Here is an 18,131-nt window from a genome sequence, read left to right as displayed (position 1 = left end):
ACAATATTAGAAGCATCATACTTACCTGCTGCGCTGTCTGTGACTGGCTGGGAGCTCCTCCTACTGGTAAGTGACAGGTCTGTGCGGCGCATTGCTTAATGATCTGTCACTTAACAGTAGGAGGAGCTCCCGGCCGGTCACAGACAGCGCAGCAGGTAAGTATGATGCTTCTAATATTGTAATATTGCTAAGTTACCATGGCAACCTGGTTGCCATGGTTGCCGATCGGAGCCCCAGAGCGATTAAACTGGGACTCCGATCGGAACTCTCCGCTGCCACCAATGATCGGTGGGGGGGAGAGAGGAGGCTGCACACTGGCCACCAATGATATTAATACAATAGAGGGGGGGCCGCACACTGGCCACCAATGATAATACAATAGAGGGAGGGAGGGGGGCCGGGGGAGGCCGCACACTGGCCACCAATGATAATACAATAGTGGAAGGGAGGGGGGGCCGGGGGGGGCCGCACACTGGCCACCAATGATATTACAATAGAGGGAGGGGGGGCCGCACTGGCCACCAATGAAATTAAAACTGGGGAGGGAGGGGGGTCTGCCCCCTGCTGCCTGGCAGCCCCTGATCTCTTATAGGGGGCTATGATATGCACAATTAACCCCTCAGATGCAGCACCTGAGGGGTTAATTGTGCGGATCACAGCCCCCTGTAAGAGATCGGGTGCTGCCAGGCAGCAGGGGGCAGTCATGTACACAGTTCATAGTATATTCTAACTAGAAGCGCCCCCATCACTATGGGAACGCATCTGTGTTAGAATATACTGTCGGATATGAGTTTTCACGAAGTGAAAACTCATCTCTGAAAAGGCTTTTATGCAGACAGATCTTCGGATCCGTCTGTATGAAAGTAACCTACGGCCACGGATCACGGACGCAGATGCCAATCTTGTGTGCATCCGTGTTCTTTCACGGACCCATTTACTTGAATGGGTCCGTGAACCGTTGTCCGTCCAAAAAATAGGACAGGTCATATTTTTTTAAAGGACAGGAAACACGGATCACGGATGCGGCTGCAAAACGGGGCATTTTCCGATTTTTCCACGGACCCATTGAAAGTCAATAGGTCCGCGAAAAAAAATGGAAAACGGCACAACGGCCACGGATGCACACAACGGTCGTGTGCATGAGGCCTAAGGATCTTTCTTAGGGCCCTCTTTTTCCTTTGGTGGTGGTGGTCTTGTTTTCTTACCACTTGTGTGTGAGTAATTATTCACAACCTTATCAGACGAACACGCCTTCCTAGATTAGAGTTTCCCAATCATGTAAAAGGCATAACAAGACTATACATGTAACGATGTTTAACCTCTTCAGGACACATGACGTACCGGTACGGCATGTTGTCTTGGTACTTAAGGACACATGACGTACCGGTACGTCATGTATAGCTCCGATCACCGCCGCCCGGTGCTCATTGAGCAGGCACCTTGGCTAAATGCGCGCGGGGGTCCCGTGACCGATCAATTCAGACCTACGGTTTGCGGCTTTTACCTGTGGTTGCGGCGGCTGGCGGTTGTGCCATCGGGTCCCCATGCGGCTGTAGGGGGGACACAATGGCATGGAAGGCAGCGCGATGCCTAAGGAAGGCATCGCGCTGCCTTCCGGTGACGAGCCTGTGAGATCCAGCCCCCTGCATCTCACAGGCTGGAAGCTGTATGAAGTAATACTCACTGTATACAGAAGTATTGGAATGCATTGTAAAGGATTACACCCCCAAAAGTTGAAGTCCCAAAGTGGGACAAAAAATATAGTGAAAAAAAAAGTTTAAAAAATAAAGTTTTTCCCCAAAAATTTTTTAAGTTTAAACTAAAAATAAACAAAAACGTAATTTTCCCCAAATAAAGTAAAACAAAATTGGTAAAAAATAGGGGGGAAAGAAAAGTATACATATTAGGTATCGCCGCATCCGTATCGACTGGCTCTATAAACATATAACATGACCTAACCCCTCAGATGAACACCGTAAAAAATAAAAACTGTGCTTGCTATTACACCAAAAGTGTAATAGCAAGCAATCAAAAATTCACACGCACCCCAAAATAGTGCCAATCAAACAGTCATCGCATCCTGCAAAAATCATACCCTACCCAAGATAATCGCCCAAAAACTGAAAAAATTATCGCTCTCAGACTATAGAAACACTAAAACATGATTTTTTTTGCTTCAAAAATGAAATCATTGTGTAAAACTTACATAAATAAAAAAAAAGTATACATATTAGGTATCGCAGTGTCCGTAATAACTGGCTCTATAAAAATATTACATAACCTATCCCCTAAGGTGAATACCGTAAAAAAATAAAAACGGTGTAAAAAAAGCCTTTTTTTTTCACCTTACATCACAAAAAGTGTAATAGCAAGCGATCATAAAGTCACACGCACCCCAAAATAGTGCCAATAAAACCGTCATCTCATCCCGCAAAAATCATACCCTACCCAAGGTAATCGCCCAAAAACTGAAAAAATTATGGCTCTCAGACTATGGAAACACTAAAACATGATTTTTTTTGTTTCAAAAAAGAAATCATTGTGTAAACTTACATAAATAAAAAAAAAGTATACATAATGGGTATCGCCGCGTCCGTGACAACCTGGTCTATAAAAATACCACATGCTCTAACCTGTCAGATGAATGTTGTAAATCACAAAAAATAAAACCGGTGCCAAAACAGCTATTTCTTGTTACCTTGCCTCACAAAAAGTGTAATATAGAGCAACCAAAAATCATATGTACCCTAAACTAGTACCAACAAAACTTCAACCCTATCCTGTAGTTTCTAAAATAGGGTCAGTTTTTTGGAGTTTCTACTCTAGGGGTGCATCAGGGGGGCTTCAAATGAACATGGTGTCAAAAAAACCAGTCCAGCAAAATCTGCCTTCCAAAAACCGTATGGCATTCCTTTCCTTCTGCGCCCTGCCGTGTGCCCGTACAGCAGTTTACGAACACATATGAGGTGTTTCTGTAAACTACAGAATCCAGGCAATAAATATTGAGTTTTGTTTGGCTGTTAACCCTTGCTTTGTTACTGGAAAAAATTGATTAAAATGGAAAATTTGGCAACAAATTTAAATTCTGAAATTTCATCTCCATTTGCCAATAACTCTTGTGGAACACGTAAAGGGTTAACGACGTTTGTAAAATCAGTTTTGAATACCTTGAGGGGTGTAGTTTCTTAGATGTGGTCACTTTTTTGGAGTTTCTACTCTAGGGGTGCATCAGGGGGGCTTCAAATGGGACATGGTGTCAAAAAAAAACAGTCCAGCAAAATCTGCCTTCCAAAAACGGTATGGCAGTCCTTTCCTTCTGCGCCATGCCATGTGCCCGTACAGCAGTTTACGACCACATATGGGGTGTTTCTGTAAACTACAGAATCAGGGCCATAAATATTGAGTTTTGTTTGGCTGTTAACCCTTGCTTTCTAACTGGGAAAAAAATATTAAAATGGAAAATCTGCCAAAAAAGTAACATTTTTAAATTGTATCTCTATTTTCCATTAATTCTTGTGGAACACCTAAAGGGTTAACGACATTTGTAAAATCAGTTTTAAATACCTTGAGGGGTGTGGTTTTAAAATGGGGTCATTTTTGGGTGGTTTCTATTATGTAAGCCTCGCAAAGTGACTTCAGACCTGAACTGGTCCCTAAAAATTGAGTTTTTGAAAATTTCTGAAAAATTTCAAGATTTGCTTCTAAACTTCTAAGCCTTGTAACATCCCCAAAAAATAAAATATCATTCCCAAAATGATCCAAACATGAAGTAGACATATGGGGAATGTAAAGTAATAACTATTTTTGGAGGTATTACTATGTATTATAGAAGTAGAGAAATTGAAACTTGGAAATTTGCAATTTTTAAATAATTTTGGGTAAATTTGGTATTTTTTTATAAATTTAATTTTTTTTACTTCATTTTACCAGTGTCATGAAGTACAATATGTGACGAAAAAAAAATCTCAGAATTGCCTGGATAAGTCAAAGCGTTTTAAAGTTATCACCACTTAAAGTGACACTGTAGAGGTTAACTACACAACAGGAAAAGCAGTGCGGCCGGCCCCCCTCCCTCCCCTGTAGTTAAATCGTTGGTGGCCAGTGGGCCCCCCCTCCCTCCCCTGTAGTTACCTCGTTGGTGGCCAGTGGGCCCTCTCCCCTCCCTCCCCCTCCTAATTAAAATCCCCCCCCCCTATCATTGGTGGCAGCGGAGAATACCGATCGGAGTCCCAGTTTAATCGCTGGGGCTCCGATATATTATACTTACCTGCAAAGCTGCGATGTCTGCGTCCGGCCGGGAGCTCCTCCTACTGGTGACAGGTCATTAAGCAATGCGCCGCACAGACCTGTCACTTACCAGTAGGAGGAGCTCCTGGCCGGACGCAGACATCGCAGCCTCACAGGTAAGTATAATGCTGCTACAAATTGCTAAGTAACCATGGCAACCGGGACAGCAGTAGCGTCCTGGTTGCCATGGTTACCGATCGGAGCCCCAGCGATTAAACTGGGACTCCGATCGGTACTCTCCGCTGCCACCAAGATTTTAATTAGGAGGGGGAGGGAGGGGAGAGGGCCCACTGGCCACCAACGAGTTAACTACAGGGGAGGGAGGGGGGCCGGCCGCACTGGCCACCAACGAGTTAACTACAGGGGAGGGAGGGGGGGCCCACTGGTTACCAATGAGTTAACTACAGGGGAGGGAGGGGGGCCCACTGGCCACCAATGAGTTAACTACAGGGAAGGAGGGGGGCGGCCGCACTGGCCACCAACGTGTTAACTACAGGGGGGGGGCTGCCCCCTGCTGCCTGGCAGCACCTGCCAGGCAGCAGGGGGCAGTCATGTACACAGTTCTTTTAGTATATTCTAACCTGAAGCGTCCCCATCACCATGGGAACGCCTCTGTGTTAGAATATACTGTCGGATTTGAGTTTCACGATGTAACTCAAATCCGACGGTATATTCTAACATAGAGGCGTTCCCATGGTGATGGGGACGCTTTAAGTTAAAATATACCACCGGATTGGAGTAAACTCCGATCCTATGGTATATTAACTCCTGACTTTACATTGAAAGTCAATGGGAGACGGATCTGTTTGAAATTGCACAGTATTGTGTCAACGTCAAACGGATCCGTCCCCATTGACTTGCATTGTAATTCAGGACGGATCCGTTTGGCTCCGCACGGCCAGGCGGACACCAAAACGACTTTTTTTTCATGTCCGTGGATCCTCCAAAAATCAAGGAAGACCCACGGACGAAAAAACGGTCACGGATCACGGACCTACGGACCCTGTTTTTGCGGACCGTAAAAAAAAAACGGTCGTGTGCATGAGGCCTTAGGCTGTTGACACATTTGACATGAAAACTATGCTTTTACATATGTTAATCATTACCTTGAGTTAAAAAGTTACATTAAAGGAGTTGTCCAATTTTTTTATATTGATGACCTATCCTTAACCCACAGCTGGTTGAAAATAATGCTCCCACGAATGCTGCCTTCTCTTCACGGTTTACCTGCTTGCCGTCACAACTGCAATGGTGAGCAAGTGTAATTACAACTATAGCATCCCCATTCATTTCAATGGGACAGCTGCCTTCTATTTCCTTGCATAAGAAGGAGCCGTCCCATTGAAGTGAATGGAACGGCTCAGATGTAATAACACCTGCTTAAAGCTGCAGTTGTGATGGTGAGCAGGTAAACAGTAAAGAGAAGGCAGTGCTCATACGACCACTGCTTTCTCTTCAAACAGCTGATCGGCAGGGGTGTCGGCAGTCAGCCCCCCACCAATCTGATTTTGATGTCCTATTCCCCTTGATCTGTCTCCTACTAGTTTCAGAATTTTCTATGCAGACGTTTTCCCACAGTAATTATATATGCTGGATCTGGTGTGCCCAGAATGCTGCTGTCTTCATTAGCTCTCATGCATTATCACAGCTTCATTCTGGCTTTGAGGGATTTCCTATGCCTTGTGTTGACACAGAAACAGACTCTGCCTGTGTGCGATCTCTGCCCCCTCTCCTGCAAACTCTGCTGTGGATCCTCACTGCTGCATCTACACTGATGCTGCAGTGCGGGACCTCTTCCCATGCAGACTTTTGGTGCACTGTTTCCTTACTAATTTTTCTTGCTTTGCTGTCTTTAACCTCCCTGCCGGTAATTCTAACACTCCTACTACTGCAAGAGAGAGCAGTCAGACAGCAGCCAGAAGCAGCAGCACAGACAACTATGTAAAGAGGTTGCACAGACTTTTCAGACCTTTCTTTTCATGTAGGAAGCAAATGGGCAATAAAAAGGTGTCCATAGTCTATTAGATATGGTTTCTGTGTAATGGAATTGTGTTCCATTGGTTGTGACAGGTGTAGTACTTCCAATTATTCTCAGTAATTACTAATAATAGTATTAATCTTTATCAGGGGCAGACTTGGAAGGGGGGGGGGATGCATGTCCAACCACCAACATGAGTGAACGCGTTTGAGAGCTGCTCCGTTTCCTGATTAGAATCCTCCACCATCCTGGCACATAATCCGCTGACAACATAGAGTGGACAGTGTATAAGAGACGGAGAAAGTCCCGGAGGCACGAAATGAGCCCAAGTAAAGTGCAGGCGGCCGCAGCGCGGCTCAAAGATTATGCAAGGCAAGAGGCCCAACATGGCGCCGCTGCTGCTGCGACGCCACGAGCTGCGGCTACTCACGGACAAACAGCACGACATACCGAGGCTGAGGGTTCAGAAGAGCCTGAATTCACATTTAAGGCAGCCCATGATCAGCTAATGTCTGCCATATCATCATGCCAAACCTCACTTACCAGCAAGATAGACGAGGTGAGAGTGGACCTGGGCTTGCTGAGACACGATGTGCAACAATTGAGAGAGAGAGTTCGCCATACTGAGGATAGAGTCTCTGCTCTGGAAGACCTCATGCGGCCTCTGACAGTAAGGGTGCAAGATATGGAGAGTTCAGTAAACCTATGGAAACAGAAGTGTGACGACTTGGAGAACAGAGCCAGAAGGAACAACGTCAGGATTCTGGGCATGCCAGAGAGGGCAGAAGGCTCAGACCCAGCTACATTTATTGAGCAGTGGTTTGAATCCACATTTCCCGATGCAGCTTTCTTGGCGGCTTACACTGTGGAGAGAGCCCACCGAGTGCCTGCCCGACCACCACCACCGGGTGTTCCACCTAGACCTCTCCTGGCGCGCATGTTGAATTGGAGGGACGGAGATCTCATACTCAGTCAAGCAAGGAGCAAACAAATTATAACATATGAAAACACGAATATATTGCTGTTTCCTGATTTCTCAGCAGAGCTTCAAAAGAAACGCACTACCTTCATATCTGTAAAAAGACGCTTAAGAGAATTTAATCTGCAATACTCAATGGCATACCCTGCACGCCTGCGTGTGATTGACGACGGGAAATCGATCCTTTTTTCCAGACCCAAAAGAAGCAGAAGAATGGGTGTCCAGGAGACCGGGTCGTGCATCGCCTAAATGAAGATCATAGGGACTCACAAGAGGGAAATATCTGAAACAGGATTAAGGTTCGGCTAATCCTTAAGGTTTACGTCTAGTCCGTTGATATTGTACTTCGATTCTGAATATATCTCTCTGGTATCATAACCCCCAGATGTCTACAGTAGGTTGTTATTGCCTATTACTATAACTATTGTAATTGTTTATGGCCACATACTGTATATAAGCAACGGGAGACCGGTCGGCTACCTGCATGGGTATTACATCTTGCTACACTATGCAGGTCCCCGACCACACAGCCACGGAGAAAGATGGTGTACATTATATTCACTACATTTGGGTTTGGTTATCTATGTTATGTTATATGTTGTTTTCTTTTGAAAAGGTATGGTACTATATTTCTAGACTACAGCAGTGGAAGGCAGGGGGATTTATGGAGAGAGATGAGGGGGGAGTTATTCAGACCTCTCCAATAAGGGCAATTCTGAGGAAAATATAATGCAACAAACATGGCCACCTTTAATGTAATGTCCTGGAATGTGAGAGGCTTGGGAGGTCCCAGAAAGAGGATAGTGGTGTTTTCCCATATCCATAAACATAACCCACATATTATAGGACTCCAGGAGACACATCTAACAGCAGATACCGGAGGGAGGATTAGGAAACCCTGGGTTCAATGGTCTGAAAATGCATATGGAAACTCATATTCCAGTGATAGATCCGGAGGGAAAATACATTTTTGTTTATGCCTACATTACCTGTATTCCTCATATAGTGATAAATATATATAATCCTCCTCCCACTTTTATTTCTGTGCTACACGCGGCAACGGGATTTGTGGCGCAATATCCCAATGTTAGAATGATATGTATTGGAGATTTTAATATGGTGATGAACAACAGCCTAGACAGGTTTCAAACTGAAGCACCTAGAGCAAACTTACAACCTTGTAATACAGTACTTTCCAGGTTGACTGCTGAGATGGGATGGGTGGATATGTGGCGGGAAAGACACCCATTGCAGGCAACGTACTTGTGCTTTACCCCGTCAAGGGGAGCATTATCTAGAATAGATTACATCCTAGGTAATGCCAATACATATATTGATCTAGTAGACATATGGTACGGGCCGCATGGAGTTTCAGATCATGCAACAGTGACAGCAAGATTACTATTACCTGATACTATAAAACATGGAAATAAGATGCGTATACATCCATTCTGGCTATCCCTAACGTCAAACAATGATTGAATACCAGACCAACTAAAAATGTTTTTTGAAGTACATGACGGGATGGCGGATGAACTGTTAATATGGGAAACATTGAAAGCATACTTGCGAGATTGTCTTAAATCCTCCATATCATATATTAAAAAGGATACACAACGCAAAGAGGAAGAGTTGAGTAACAGTTGTAAAGAGGCAGAGAGTAGCTACATATCTAACCCTACTGAGGACAATAGGAAAGAGGGAGACAATACATGATACATCTTAGGGAAAAAAGTGAACGCAAACTGTTCTTCCTTAAACAACAAACATTCGAAATGGGGAATCAGGCAGGCAAGATACTGGCCTATGTGGTTCATGGTAATACCACAGCTCCGCCAGTGTTACGTATAAAAAACATAGAGGGGACAGTGGTGGAGTCGATAGAAGAAATAGTCTCGGAATTCAAAGGTTTCTACCAAAACCTATATAAATCTGAGGTACACTATACCGATCATGACCTAGAAAAATACCTTCAAGAAGTGATCTGTCCAAAGTTAAGCAATTGGAGGAAGACATTACGCTAGAGGAAATCCAACTAGCTATAAAGGGGCTGACCCCGGGAAAAGCACCTGGTCCGGATGGCATTCCGATAGAGGTATATTCTAAATACATAGATATGCTAGGTCCGCAACTACATAAAATGTACAAGGCTGCTCAGCGACAAGAACATCTGCCAGTCACTGTATGATGCCTCCATAGTGGTATTACTGAAACCTGACAAACACCCACTGGAGTGTGGCTCTTATAGACCGTGTAACGGAACGCCTAGCACCCCGACCGGGTACCTCCGTTGATAGATGCTCCTAGTGCTTCCAGAGGACTCCAAGCACTCCACTTGACACCATCAGCACTGCAGACCCCACGAACCGCCGAAGCTTGGTGGAGGTCTCACCGTCTCCTACCCACCCTGGACCTACGACAAGGCTCCAGGCTCCAGTGGGTGAACCTCTCCTAAATCCAGAGACAGGAACCATGAACAAGCTCTTACAAGAGCTTATACGCAGGGGAGTATTATGATATAGCAATCCCAAGAGTGTAGTTATCCCATTCCCCAAACATGAGCCAAAACTTCATGAAGGTATAAAAACAGGAACTCTTTATTTTAACACACAAGCATTTTATACACATCTTCCAACAAGGTTACCACCCACAGGGTTTTGTAAAAACAGCCAATAACCACGTACAATATACTCAGACACTCCCACACAAAATCCTCCCCTCTGCCTGTGATAGAATTACCTCACACTGGGTTGATGCAATCATCACAGGCAGGCGAATACACAATATCCTCTGTCCTGGAGACAACAGAGAAGTAATTCAATTATCTCTCAGGACAAAGGACATCGCCAATACACACAGAGAGACAATGGAACAGACCTCACTACTCAACGTATACAATGTCCCACCCTTTTCAATACACATAGACATTTAACATCCCAAAATGGCACGAATTAGACCAGGGTTCAAGTTAGTCCAAGTCCTTTGTGAACAAATGAGGCCTGGCTGATGAGAGGGCCCATAATCCTGGGGCAAGAGGCTGGTAGCCAGGCCCCCCGAAAACCCAGTGGCGAGGTTGGTTTCGCCACAGACTGATATCCTTATTAAATATAGATTATAAAGTACTTACCAAGATATTAGCTAATAGATTAAATAAAGTCATCACAACTATAGTGCATGGAGACCAGACTGGTTTCATTCCGGGAAGGTCGACATCTAATAACATTAGCTCAGATAGGAGTAGCTGAGAATAAACAGTGGGCTCTGGCATCGCTGGACACTGCCAAAGCCTTCGATTCCGTGGAATGGCCATACCTATTAGGAGCACTAAAAAGCTTTGGATTTGGCCCGATGTTTATTAAATGGATTCACATAATATATAAGAATCCTAAAGCAAATATATTAGTCAATGGAACCCAGTGAGAACCATTTCAACTGAGGAGAGGCACGAGGTAGGGATGTCCTCTCTCACCTCTTTCATTCGCAGTGGCCATAGAACATCTTGCCCTCAGAATACGACAGGACTCTGTGTTTAGGGGAATAGCAATGGGAGGAAAAGAGGACAGAATAGGTCTATGTGCTGATGACTTGATTCTATTCTTAGATAATGCAGAAATTACTCTTCCAAGAACAATAGAGCTTATAGAACATTTCGGTTATTTCTCAGGACTACATATAAACTGGTCTAAATCTGCACTTATGCCTCTTTGGACAAATGATTGGCCATTGACATACCATAACCTTCCCGTAGTGGATAACTTCAAATACCTGGGTATAGTTATTACCAGAGACCCACTTATGTCATTCACTAAAAATGCAATATTTTTAGTGAATGACATAAGTGGGTCTCTGGTAATAACTATACCCAGGTATTTGAAGTTATCCACTACGGGAAGGTTATGGTATGTCAATGGCCAATCATTTGTCCAAAGAGGCATAAGTGCAGATTTAGACCAGTTTATATGTAATGGCCAATCAAATAAATTAATATGAATAACAATTGTACTCTCGCTTTTGATATGTAACAAGTCACGTGATTATTATATGCTTCCGGATGAATGTTTATGTACCATGCCTGAATTGTTAAACTTCAATAAAACGAGTAAAAAAAATAAAAAAAAGTGGCCATGGGAAAAAACTCCTAAAAGTGGCCCTATGTCATAGGTGGATCCAAAGTGAAAGAAGGTGGGCAACACAAGTAGGTTGGACCAACACAGAGATGTAGACGGGGTCCAGCAATACAGTAGTGCAACACAAAATACCACCTCAGCAGAAACAAATACCACAGTGCTGCACAAAATACTGCCGCCCTAGCTGCAGTATTCAACTGTGAGGATGGTGATATAGTTAAATTCAGAAGGACATCTGCGGCCACTGGCCAGGTGCATAAGTACCTGATGCTCTCAGCTTTAATTACTGTTGGGAGCATCTGATCAGTATGCCGCAGGCGCCTTCCCCCAGGGCCCTTTAAGAGGAAAGAGTACTTGTTTTTGTGACGCCAGTTGCAGTGAAGCAACAAGGGCACAGGTCCCCTTTTAGTGATACGGTGGATGGTACCCAGAGGTAGGAATGCCAGAGTGGTATAGGGTGGCCTAAATGTCCCTTAATGTTGGTGCACGTGTCACTGTGCTCCCACCTGGATAGCTGGACCCCAGATGTTGGCTCCGCAGCAATGAAAAAGGGGGCTTGTTGATGAAGGGGATGAGGAAATAAATGGAGTCCAGACCTTGTGATGAAGTAGATAACAGCTTTACTTTGCATAAACGTTTCTCCAAACGGTTTCAGGCTTTATCTTGGTTCCAGCAGGCTTTGGCATTAACTGTGGCAGGCAAACTCCTCTCTGTTACATCTGTTGCTCTCTGACTCTGCTGTGCTGACATGGTAGCTGTATAACTTAGCTTTCTCTGGGTGCTGCAACTTCCCTCTGTAGTTTGACTCTAGTTTGTCCAGGGAACTTTACTCCTGGCTTCAGAGGCTTCCAGCTGTGGACTCCAATATCCAGCAGAGCTTAGGGTGCTCTAGCTGGCCTGGGCAAGGCACGTCCAGAAGGGACGTGCACCTGCTGGACACACATTTCTTGTCAGGGGATAAACTGCAACCTTCCACTAGACGGGGGTAAGCTGAACCAACTCTCACTAGTCTCCACCCTTCCTGCAGGAAGTTGTACACGCCCACACCACCACAGAGAGGGGTTAGAATGGAAGGGAAAGCTCCATTCTCTGTACCTGTAGCTCTGTCATTGATGCTGCCATCTGCTGGTGAACCAGGCACATTACATATTAACATAACAGTTGCAAAATAGGAAATGCACATTATATGAGACCTGGAAATAAATACATAGAATGACATTAGGTTAGCCATAGGAGAAAGTGGCAGGGTGCAGAAGGTGGTAATGCCACTCTGGGGCGTTACAATTACGTACCTGGCTGGCGGCAGTGAGGAGGGCTCGGGTGGCCCCCTAGGCATCAGCCCAATTGGAAATTTCCCTGTAGAGTCTATGGCCAGTCCACCCCTGATCTTTATCTAGCACCAACATATTCGGTAGTGCTCTATTATCAGAGGGACCATGTACAACCAAAATTAGACATTACATAGAGAGACACAAACTAATCAACAAGAAGATGGAAAGCTTTGTGGACCCTGCTCGCAAGAGCTTAAAATTACTGATTGCATTGTAATCTACCTTTAACCCCTTCCTGAATTCCCACGTAAAAATGCGTCAGCGGTCAGGCATTAAAAAATTCTTCATACAGCAGGCACCCGCAGCTAATGTCCACGACCGGCGTTAATGCAAGTCACGGACATTTAACGCTTCAAATGCCGTGGTCAAACCTGACCACGGCATCTGAGCGCATGAAAACCTGGAAGCACACGCTTGTTAGCAGCAGCCCCTGTCCTCCTGTGTGATAGGAGGCTGCTGCATAGTAATTTCTATGGAGCCCCTGCCTCCTCATACACTCCAATGCTATGGGAACTATAAAAAAATATATATATATTGTTTTTATAAATAAAAATAATAATAAAATATATATACATATATATAAATTTAATCACCCTCCTTTCCTCCAAGATGAAAAAAAAAAATACACATCATGGGTATCAACGTGTGCAAAAACGCTCGTACTATTAAAATATAAAAATAATTATCCTATACGGAAAATGGCGAAGTGGAAAAAAAAAGTTTAAATAGCCGATTTGCCATTTTTGGTCGCTTCTCTTCCCACAAAAAATGTTATTAAAAAGGTATCAAAAAGTCGAACGCACCCCAAAATGGTATCGTTGAAAAGTACAGATCACCCTCACACAACTCTGTACACCGAACTATAAAAAAAAGTTATAGGGGTCAGAATATGGCGACTAAAAGAAAAAAGACATTTCAAGGTTTTTATTTTATTCAGTATAAAAAAAAATATATAAATATGTGGTATTGCCAGGTTCATACTGACCTGGAGAATGAAACTAACTGGTCAGTTTTATGATATAGATTGAGAAAACAGGGGGCACACCAAATAATACGCGGAGTGCAAAGGGTGGTGAAAAGAGCATGAAACAATATGACCGGACCCAAGAGAGAGTCACAAGAACCACCCCATATATGCACATCCGACAATAAGTCAATATAAAAATATATATAACGTTTATTAGACACACCAACAGATACACATTAAAAATTGTATACGATTAGAACAAAGTGCGGTATGCAATATACGGTAATATATGTAACCGACACATGCAGGTCCACTGGGTTGCCACAGAATGGGCATATACATTATAAACCAGCATATAAAAATCCAATACAAAATATATAGAAAATATGAAATGAGGTAAGACCACTAGAAATGCAGACAGACCATGATGAGGTCTAAATTGGAGAGTCAAACCTACATAAACCTGCTGGTGCAGTGGACCTGGAAGAGTGAAAGAACGCCCAACGCGTATCGGCGGAACAATCCGGCTTCCTCAGGGGTAAGGAGCTGTGTGTTGGGGTATCACTTTACATAGGATGATAAATAGGGCAAAATTACATTCACCTGTGCAGCAGAGTGTTCTGAGCAGTGTGGAGGCATAACAAACAATCCATGACCGGAAACCGGAAGTGTGGAGGTCACATGATCGGCAGGTGGAACGCATATGTGTCCCACCTGTCAGATCACAGCTGCACAATAAAAAAAAAAACGTGTTTGTTGTACCTAGATAGATACACAAGTGCTAATAATAAAGCAACCATATAGCTGCATGGACATAAATACACGTTGTGCATAAATACATTGTGCACCTCTTTATCCACCATACTTTTCACTTCCACCGTGGTCTTTCCCACATTATATTTTACTTAGTAAGTCTTCACTTCACTATTTCTTGTATTTCAGGTTTTATCAACAAACACGTCTTGGATCATAGATTAGGGTCCTCTTACGCTTATATAATTGTTCATGATTATTTATTATCAATTTGTCCTGCAGGAATATATGTTGATGTTATGGATACAACATACATGTATATTGATATTTAATCACTGATGACCGTTTCATGTTTTGTATATAGGATTGGTATTATGTATCTGCTGTTCATTGCCTGACCCCTGACATATATGTATACACTCCTCTATCTGTATTTATGTCCATGCAGCTATATGGTTGCTTTATTATCAGCACTTGTGTATCTATCTAAGTACAACAAACACATTTTCAGTGTAGGCACAATCACACTACATCACACTGCATGATATTACATCATATATCACATTTATAACTTTGCCCCTTCATCTAATATGCCCTCCTGCATCCCTTCAGGTATACTGTGTTTCCCAGACCCTCCCACCAGTGTGACGAACGCATCATGCGTTCCACTGCGGCATTTTACTTCCGGTCACGTGTTTCTACACATCCGGTTCACGATCCCTGCTCATACATGTTAACCAACCCAGTTGGTACATGTATTCTCTAACTGTGGGACATAATTCTCACATTCATACATGTTTATCGTTCTGCACTTGACAGGAACGCATCATATGCCCCTTCCCTCCTGCAAAGGAAGAGAGAAAAGCAAAAAAAAGAAAAAAAAATATATATATATATTTTTTTTTATTGTGCAGCTGTGATCTGACAGGTGGGACACATATGCGTTCCACCTGCCGATCATGTGACCTCCACACTTCCGGTTTCTGGTCATGGATTGTTTGTTATGCCTCCACACTGCTCAGAACACTCTGCTGCACAGGTGAATGTAATTTTGCCCTATTTATCATCCTATATAAAGTGATACCCCAACACACAGCTCCTTACCCCTGAGGAAGCCGGATTGTTCCGCCGATACGCGCTGGGCGTTCTCTCACTCTTCCAGGTCCACTGCATCAGCAGGTTTATGTAGGTTTGACTCTCCAATTTAGACCTCATCATGGTCTGTCTGCATTTCTAGTGGTCTCACCTCATTTCAGATTTGCAATATGTTTTGTATTGGATTTTTATATGCTGGTTTATAATGTATATGCCCATTCTGTGGCAACCCAGTGGACCTGCATGTGTCGGTTACATATATTACCGTATATTGCATACCGCACTTTGTTCTAATCGTATACAATTTTTAATGTGTATCTGTTGGTGTGTCTAATAAACTTTATATATATTTTTATATTGACTTATTGTCGGATGTGCATATATGGGGTGGTTCTTGTGACTCTCTCTTGGGTCCGGTTATATTGTTTCAGTTTTATGATATAGGGAACACCATAAACACAAAACACAAAAAACTGTTGCAGGATTGCGTTTTTTTCCCCCATTTCATCCCATTTGTAATTTTTTTTCACGCTTGCAACCACACCATTAGAAAGTGCCTCTTGTCCCACAATAAAAAAATAAAAAAGTTACGGCTTTGGGAGGGCTGGGAGTAAAAAAACAATCTTAGTGATATTGACATAATGATATCAGGCTTAATGATATTGACATTCAATCAGATGTAAGTGTGCTGCAGTCCATATAAAGGATATCTTCAACAGTGTGATTGATTTTCCACATTCCGCTCCATTCCCATTACAGCAGGAAGAGTTATCGCATTTACAGTAGGGACAATGCAAGGCAGTCAGCAAATCTTGGCCAGAATATCAATTACTGGATGCGCTGTGTATCCCAATTTTCTGAGAAGAGAGTGGGAGTTGAATGCCTTTTTTTGGGGTTCCCCTGTGGTTCTCCACTTCAGCTACTGTTCCAGTGGCAGACTTTCTGAAAATGGTGTAAGAAAAACATAAGTGATTAAAATAAAACGTTCACATTTGATTTCCCTAGAATCTTCTCAGTGAGGCAGAACTTTGCAGAAAGAAAGTGGAAACTGCATCAGATCTTCTCGATGGACTCAGCGGAGAGAGGATCAGATGGACCGAACAAAGCAGAGCATTGAAATCTCAGAGTAACAGGTAGACTCTAATGCTGAATGTGTCATTGTAGTGTATGCAGCCCCTTATTCTTATAACAGCATAAAGTGCACCTTGTGTTAGAGAAAAATCCCAGTCCTCAGAGCTACTGTAGCACATACTGCTGAGAAGGTTACCGCTGGCAATGATAGATGTCAGGACACACAGCACAACACATCCTGCGTGTGTGGGGCTGTAATGCCTGGTAACTAGGGTACACTGTAGGTAGAACATGGACTGGTCTGATTAATCACATTACATTTCGGAACCCCTAACTTTCCCCACACCTCCACAACGGCACTACCTGGAGGGTACCCACCTCTTTAGGGACAGGAAAACAACTGAGATCAGTGTATAAAAGCTCCCTCTCCCTTACCTTCACCAGTTGTTTTCCTGTCCCTCAGGTGGCAGGGTATGGATCAGCGTGGTTGCACAGGGCTTTTGGTAAGTTCTCCCGGTCTTCCGGAGGTCTCCTGCAGGGGGAAGGTTACCGGAGCGGTTTTAGAGTGCTCCCCCTTCCCCTCTGGCATAAGTCTGGGGTGTGCTGGCTGCCCCGGGCTTCTGTTCCTTGTTTTTGGGCTGGGAGTCGTTGGTGCGGTGATTGGGGGCGTTCCCAGAGCCAGGGAACGCTCCTTCCTCTACCTCCGGGTACGGCACGCTGCGTGTGGAGGAATCCCTATCTATTGTGGATAGTTTAAGATCCTTAATTAAGGAAGAAATTGGAGCAGCCATTGATGCGAGATTGGCTGCAGTCTGTCCTAAACCTTCCACCTCCAGAGCGGTTCCCTTTGTGATTGATGAACATTTATCCGATCTGGATGAGGAGGAAGCTTCTTCAGATACGAATTCTAGTATCTCTGAAGGCTCCTCGGGTCGCCATTGTGTTCCATAGAGGAAACTGAATCCTTACTTAAAACCATTAGGGCGACAATAAATTTAGAATAGACCAAAAAAACGTTATCTGTCCAGGATCAGATGTTTTTAGGATTGGCGGAGAAAAAGAAAAGAGTTTTACCAGGATACACGAATATTAAAAATGTAATCCAGAATGAATGGATGAATGATCTCCAAGATATCCTAAGGATCCTATGGATAAGAAATGTGAGTCCCTGCTCAGAAAATCCTGGGAATCTTCCATGGCAAAAAAAAATCACCGAAATAAGGTAATAATGCACTTAATAAAGTAGATGAAGGCATTATATATGGACAAAGTCCTCACTCTGATATGATAAAATCTGAGACACTTAGCCAATATATTTTTATCAAAACACATCTGTGCCCGCCTACCAAGCGCCAAGGTGGTCTCAGGTCAGGCGGGTCCTACGCTAAACCTACCTAAGCCATTGGGCTTCTATGTTCAGGAGCGAAGACCCCACACATATGGTGTGCTGCTCCTAGTCACCTCCATGTGCATCAAGCAACCAATGGGAGGAGGAGCAAGCACACCCATATGTACCACCTAATCAAGGCGGTCTATGAGATAG

The 18,131-nt window shown here is 43.7% G+C and overlaps 1 protein-coding gene across 1 annotated transcript in view; it reads left to right on the top strand.

Annotated features, from left to right (window-relative positions):
- DNAH8 (dynein axonemal heavy chain 8) overlaps nt 1–18,131 on the top strand; it is a 622,089-nt gene that overhangs the window by 502,207 nt on the left and 101,751 nt on the right. The window contains exon 74 of the mRNA XM_040430275.1: nt 16,523–16,650. Coding sequence (XP_040286209.1) covers nt 16,523–16,650 — 128 coding nt within the window. The remainder of the gene's footprint in view (nt 1–16,522; nt 16,651–18,131) is intronic.

Source organism: Bufo bufo, chromosome 4 (genome assembly GCF_905171765.1).
Source record: "Bufo bufo chromosome 4, aBufBuf1.1, whole genome shotgun sequence".
Classification (NCBI taxonomy): domain Eukaryota; kingdom Metazoa; phylum Chordata; class Amphibia; order Anura; family Bufonidae; genus Bufo; species Bufo bufo.
This window is presented reverse-complemented; position numbering and strand designations above follow the sequence as displayed.